The following is a 6,000-nucleotide window of genomic DNA, read 5'->3' on the forward strand; positions in this document are numbered from 1 at the left end:
ACAAACAATTTAATACTGGTACACAGCGATGATGAGTGTGAAGCTTGGTTGAGGTGGTGACGCCAGAGGGTGTAAACAGGTGGGATATTTCCCAGGGGATGCCTTACTGCTAAATGATTAACTAGCAATTGGCTGAGCCCTCAAGGGTTAACTCATTGTTAATGTAGCTTCACACTCTACAAGGCAGCACGAATGGAGGGAGGGGAGACAGCATGACAGACGGACAGAGACATACACCTTGTGTGTGTGTGTGAGAGAGAGAGAGAGGCGCATTGCTCCTTTAAGTACACTGACCCCTCTCTAAGTACACTGCCTTGTTAAGTTAATCAGCAAGCTGAGATGGCAGCTGCTGCCAGGAAGCTCCCTCCCTCCTGAACCCTGTCGTGTCCCCCTCCACTCTATGGAAGATGGGGTAAGTGGGGTGCAGGAGCAGGGTGGAGGGGGACACCCTGACATTAGTCCCCCTCTTCTGCCACCCCCTCCCCACACACAGCTAGCAGGAGGCCCTGGAGAGAAGCTGCAAGGCAGAAGGCAGGAGCAGCACATGGCAGTGGGGGGAGGGACAGCTGAACTGCTGGTAATTGATAGCCTGCTGGGTGGCTGCTGCGCAGGGAACTTAGGGGAGTGGGGAGCCGATAGGGGGGCTGCCGGTCCACCCTGGTTCCAAGCCCCACCAGCCAGCTGCAACGGGCTGCTCTTCCTGCAAGCAGTGGACAAAGCAGGCGGCTGCCAAACGACATTATAAGGGAGCATTGCACAACCTGAAACGAGCATGTTCCCTAATTGAGCAGCAACATAACAACGAAACAACATTAACCGGGACGACTTTAGTGAGGCGTTACTGTACTATCTAAAGAGTGTACGATGTTGAGGGGTTATGCCAGCTAAATTGATTAATTTGTTTTCATTACATTTATTGCAATGTGATGACCAAAATAACCAAGTGTTACTTTCTTTACACAGAGGTTGTACGAACAAGACTACGTGAAGAGGGAACAAAATACAGAGCTTTCTTCCAGACACTATCTTTGCTTGTGCGAGAAGAAGGGTATGGATCCCTGTACCGTGGTCTAACTACACATCTGATCAGACAGATTCCAAACACAGCTATAATGATGTCAACCTATGAAGTGGTAGTCTACTTACTGAATGGATAGCAATGTTACAAGGCTATCTCTAGGAAGGTGGAAGACCAAAAGATTGCAGTGGACCACCAAATATCAATGCCAATGTGGTAGGCAGAAGAAAATTATCGATCAGGAACAGGCAGCTGTGGACGAAATAGAAGATTGGTTATAGGCAACCATGATCAATTTGCTGCCTTATTGTATGGTCCTTTTGTGACCATGTGACAAAGAAGCTGCTCCAAGGGGAATGCCTTTAAACACATCTTACTTCAAAATTGCTATTTTCTCTCCATGTGTTAATTTATATGATGCAAAACCATGAGCTTCAGTGATTTGGAGGGAGAGGGTCATATATTGTATTCTATTGCAAGGGATAGCTTTGTCCACTCATAATGTTTGGTCTTCAATACATTTTGTTTCAGTATATAATACCTGCTAAGGTGAGGAGGATGAAAGCATAGATTCATAACTTTGTATGTCTGAAACTTCTCTTCAACTCCATCTGAAGTCTCAAATTGATGAGACTGAGCTAGTAGTCGCAGCATGCAACTTCTGTGTTTCTGTCTCAAGGAATGTGGCACAGGGACCTAAAATTGAACTGTTCTGTCGCTACAAAAGGTGATATTGAGGTACATTCTAAGTTATTGTGTGAGAAGTTCTCATTGCTTAACTCTGTGGGATACCGGTCTCTTAGTATTGGCATGCTTGGATTTCCAGTTCTGCTGAGTCCTCTTGCTTTCATTATCATAGATCTCTGCTCCCTTTTAGAATCTAAGGAGGATCATAAGTTGTACTGTTACAACAGATCATGGATTCTCCTCACCTGATCTGTAATGTGACCCACACTACTAACACAGGGAATTGCAGAACAGTGTCTTTAAGGAGTCTTAATGAAGTGTTAAATTCTAACAAGTGAACCTGCTTTACATGATGCAGGATATATAATAATGTTCAATCAAACACAGCTTCATGCAAGCTAAAAGCAGCTTTATTATACTAAAGCTTCTTCCTGCAAGGCTTAGCCTAAAACTAGTGACTAGAGTACCAACACTTCTCCTGGGTTAAAGGAGGAGGGCACATACTTCACCATGTGTAAAGCTATAGGAAAGCACATAGATAAATTTCTGTGTAGTAACAAGTTTGGAGTTGCTGTAAATCATTTTCAGTGAAACCCCAGCTACTTGCAGAGTGATGGAGAAGATGGTAATTGAGAATATTTTGTTTAAACATTCCCCTTAAAAGTTGCTGTGTCCCTTGTTTCAACCTAAAGCTGGGCGCAGAACTGCGGATAACAGTGTAACTCTGTCCTTTCAATTATCTGAATATTCAGGCATTGGTTTTAATTGATGTTTTGTAATACTAGTTACAGAATAATGCATTATGTTTGACACCATATCTTAGCTAGTTTGGTTACTTGTTCTGCCATAACTTACCAAATTTTCCAGCTCCAGAGTATGAGAAATAAGTTTCACATTCTGCGTAGTTTTTCAAACTCACGCGTAGACCTTGAATACTTCCAAGATTAAATCTGCTGCCCTTCGGATAAGATGTTCACAGTGATTTTTGCGGCAGTAGCTTTCTATCTATAAATGCCACTACACTGGTATAACAAAGCAGTGCAATTAACTCCTCCAGTGTGGTACTTCAGTATACGTGAAACTGTGTGTTTGTGTGCAATGGCTTTATCTTACAAATGACTCCTTATGCACTTTGTGGCCTTTTTTGGCTTGTGATTTTTTTTCCTCCCGTTTTAAGATTTTAGATATTGGTCATGCGCAGTTAGAAACAGTGTTCAATACACACAGATCTTTTGAAGCTAAGTGTGGGGTTTGATTTCCAAACACCTGTGCAGAAAAAGACATTGTTTGCAGTAGATCGCTAGGATCGATGTTCAGGTAGTTTTGGAGACTTTTATACATAAAAGTTTGATGCATACTGAACAACTAGTTTCTTGTTTTATTTTCCTTTGAGCATTGTAGTGTCCTTCATACTATGGCAGAAATCTTTTAATATAGACTTGCATCCCTTGGTGTTAGTAATACTCCGTAATAACTGCCTCTCCTTTTAAGGGCCACCTGTAGAGCACAGAGCATCACTGCTATGCCCGTTCAGCCGGGGCTTGGCTGCATTGATGTGCTTTCCCTAAAAACTGAGTATTCTTACCTGTTTTTTAATACCAGAAGTGTTCTCAGTATAGCCTGTGCTGCACACATTTAGACTAACCGTGGCAATCTTTGTATTCCTATTAGTACAAGGAGATTATTTTTAAAAAAACACCTCAGTTAAGAAGTTTTCCCAGTGACCTCTCTATGGGAAATCTGCTAATGTTGTATTACTCATAACTAGCCTTCCTGGTTCCAAACATCAGTGGCCAGACTCCTCAGCTCTTGCTGTTGACACCAGCATTTAACGAACAGCAAAAGTTTAAGCGCAGTAATATGAAAGCCAAAAGTGGTTATAAACTAAAAGCTACGTTACAATAGCTAATTATGTGGAATGAGTTACATTGAAAACACATTTCTCTTCAGGAGATACCAGGGTAGTTCAACTACAGCTGAATTTTAGATTTAGCAAGCACACAAGGCCCAAATTCATCCCTGCAGTTAATGGGTATAATTCCCACATTTCGATGGGTTGTGCCTGCGTATTCCAGGGATAAATTTGGCCCACTAGATCCGGTCTGCCTTCAGTGCACATGCATTACTTGTGGTACCCTACAAGGTTGTGCGTGTGTTCATGCCTCACAGGGAGAGAATAGCTCCCACTGAATCTTGCTTCCAAAGGTGAGATATGTCAGTAGAAAGTTCTATCTTTCGTGCTTTACTCTCCTTGTTATCGACTGAAGAGAGACAATCAACCTCTTGTTCAACTTCTTCCTGGAGTTTTAATCCTTCAAAGACAAAACTTTTAAATTTCTTCAGGGGTGAACTTTTTCTGTAACAAAAACAATTAAACCAAATTATGTGTTGTGTTTTGTTTAAAAAGCTACCACAGTGTACAAAGATACCTCTGAATTATTTCCCAAAGATTTTGAAATTCTTTACATAGTTTTCTTGGTATCTATTTTGAAAACATACAGAGGCAAACAGAAGATGCAACATTCAATAATACTGATTATTACAAAGTTGAAAGAGGCGTGTACTTTGATGTTTGAGTCACCATCTCTTACTTGATTCGTTAATGTAGTTTACATTAAGTTATACCACCATGATTTTCTATCTAACAGAGGTTAAACCTCAGTTTTCTGGAAAGGGTAACATTTGAGAATGACTTTACATATCCATCTAATTTATATAAACAAACACCCATTCTTATTTAAATATGATATGTTGTTTGACTTTATTCAACAGCTGGTTAAGAGTCAAGAAACATTGTATAATAAGATTGCAGGTGTCCACTTTAGCCAGACGGTGGCACTATAGTGTGTGATGCTCACAGCAGCAGTGGATCTATGTTCCATTTAAACTTGTATCTGGTCTTAAACAATTCTCTGTCTTTCTACAGTACACTATATAACAAGAATATTTATAAAATAATGGCTTAGCACTGTAAATTATTGTGGCTGGAACTTGGAAAGCCATGACAGAAAATCTTCAATGGATAGGTCTGTATTTTATAATCCCTCTCAATCAATATCCTGGATTTAGAAATCCTTACGTGCAATGTGCAATGTTACAAAGCAAGGTGAGTTTTGGTGTACCAAATGGAAAGTTCTTCCTAACCTTAAACTGACTGCAAGATCTGCTGTTTATTTTTTCCTAATCTTTGATTTGTTAGCATACATTGTTCTTAGTAGGATCACACTAGTGATTGATGACAGGTTTTTATTTTTCTTTATAATGAATGACTGAAACGTCAACCTATCCATAGGCCTGTTGACATTGTACCTATGTAATTCTCCAATTACATGAGACACTCCACATATTTACTCTTTAATTCAGAGACGTTCAAGAATGACAGTTTGTGCTTTATTGCTATTTTTATTTTTGCCTCCTGATAGTCACATTTGAAACATTCCTTAGATTGTAGCATTTTAAAAAAGATTACTTGCAGAGAATTCAGATTGGAGACACTTTAAAAAATGTTGCTTCCTAAGTGTTTTTTATTCTAGAAACAAGCATAACACTGAAGTGTGCTAGTTTAAATGTATTACTTTCCAATTTTCTGTAATGCAGTTCTCGCTCTGTAAAAACTGAAGTCATGTAAGTTTTCAATTGTTCTATTTAAGAGAGTCTGCAAACCCTGCATATGTGAACATAATTATGCCATAGGAGTTGTAGCGAAACACTCGCAAATGACCATATATGTAGTTGGCTGTAAACTTTGTGCATTTACTCTGTATTTATATTATACGGCTAACTTTTTTTTGTCTGGACTATATTTTAAACTTAAAATAATAAAATGATGTGCTTATATCAAAGATGGCTGTGTGTGGTGTTGGACCAAGATTTTAAAAAAATAGATATCTGTGACTTTTATACTTGATACCTTGCTGGAGAGCTCATGTTAAAAATAACAGACTAGCTGGGAAATCCCCACAAATCGTTTTGTCATGTGTCAGTATAAATACAGCTGAAAGCTACAATTTCAATTGTGATGTCTCTGAAAATGTCTGGGTTCTGCGTAGTTACTGTTAAGTGGGGCTTTTGGATGAGATAAGACCTGAGCTCTTGTCTAAATCTACGTGGGTATTAAAGTTCTTTATAACACTTTCTCAAGAGCAGGTATTTGACCTGGAATCCTTGGTCAACATATCCTCATCCTCCACTGTTTTGCAGCATCCTGGCTGTCCATTTAGACAGTTTTCCATGCCACACACGACTGCAATTCACTGGCGCCATGTGTGCCATCTATTGTATATAAAACTATCTGA

General features: G+C 39.6%; 1 protein-coding gene across 7 annotated transcripts in view; it reads left to right on the forward strand.

The window, feature by feature from the left end:
* Nucleotides 1-5,547, forward strand: part of SLC25A36 (solute carrier family 25 member 36) — a 64,669-nt gene extending 59,122 nt beyond the window's left edge. For all 7 annotated transcript variants that reach the window (XM_073359968.1, XM_073359966.1, XM_073359969.1 and 4 more), the window contains one exon: nucleotides 964-5,547. In XM_073359968.1, coding sequence (XP_073216069.1) covers nucleotides 964-1,157 — 194 coding nt within the window. In that variant the 3' untranslated portion in view covers nucleotides 1,158-5,547. The remainder of the gene's footprint in view (nucleotides 1-963) is intronic.
* The last annotated feature ends 453 nt before the right edge of the window (nucleotides 5,548-6,000 follow it).

This window comes from Lepidochelys kempii, chromosome 9 (assembly GCF_965140265.1).
Source record: "Lepidochelys kempii isolate rLepKem1 chromosome 9, rLepKem1.hap2, whole genome shotgun sequence".
NCBI classification, from domain to species: Eukaryota; Metazoa; Chordata; order Testudines; family Cheloniidae; genus Lepidochelys; species Lepidochelys kempii.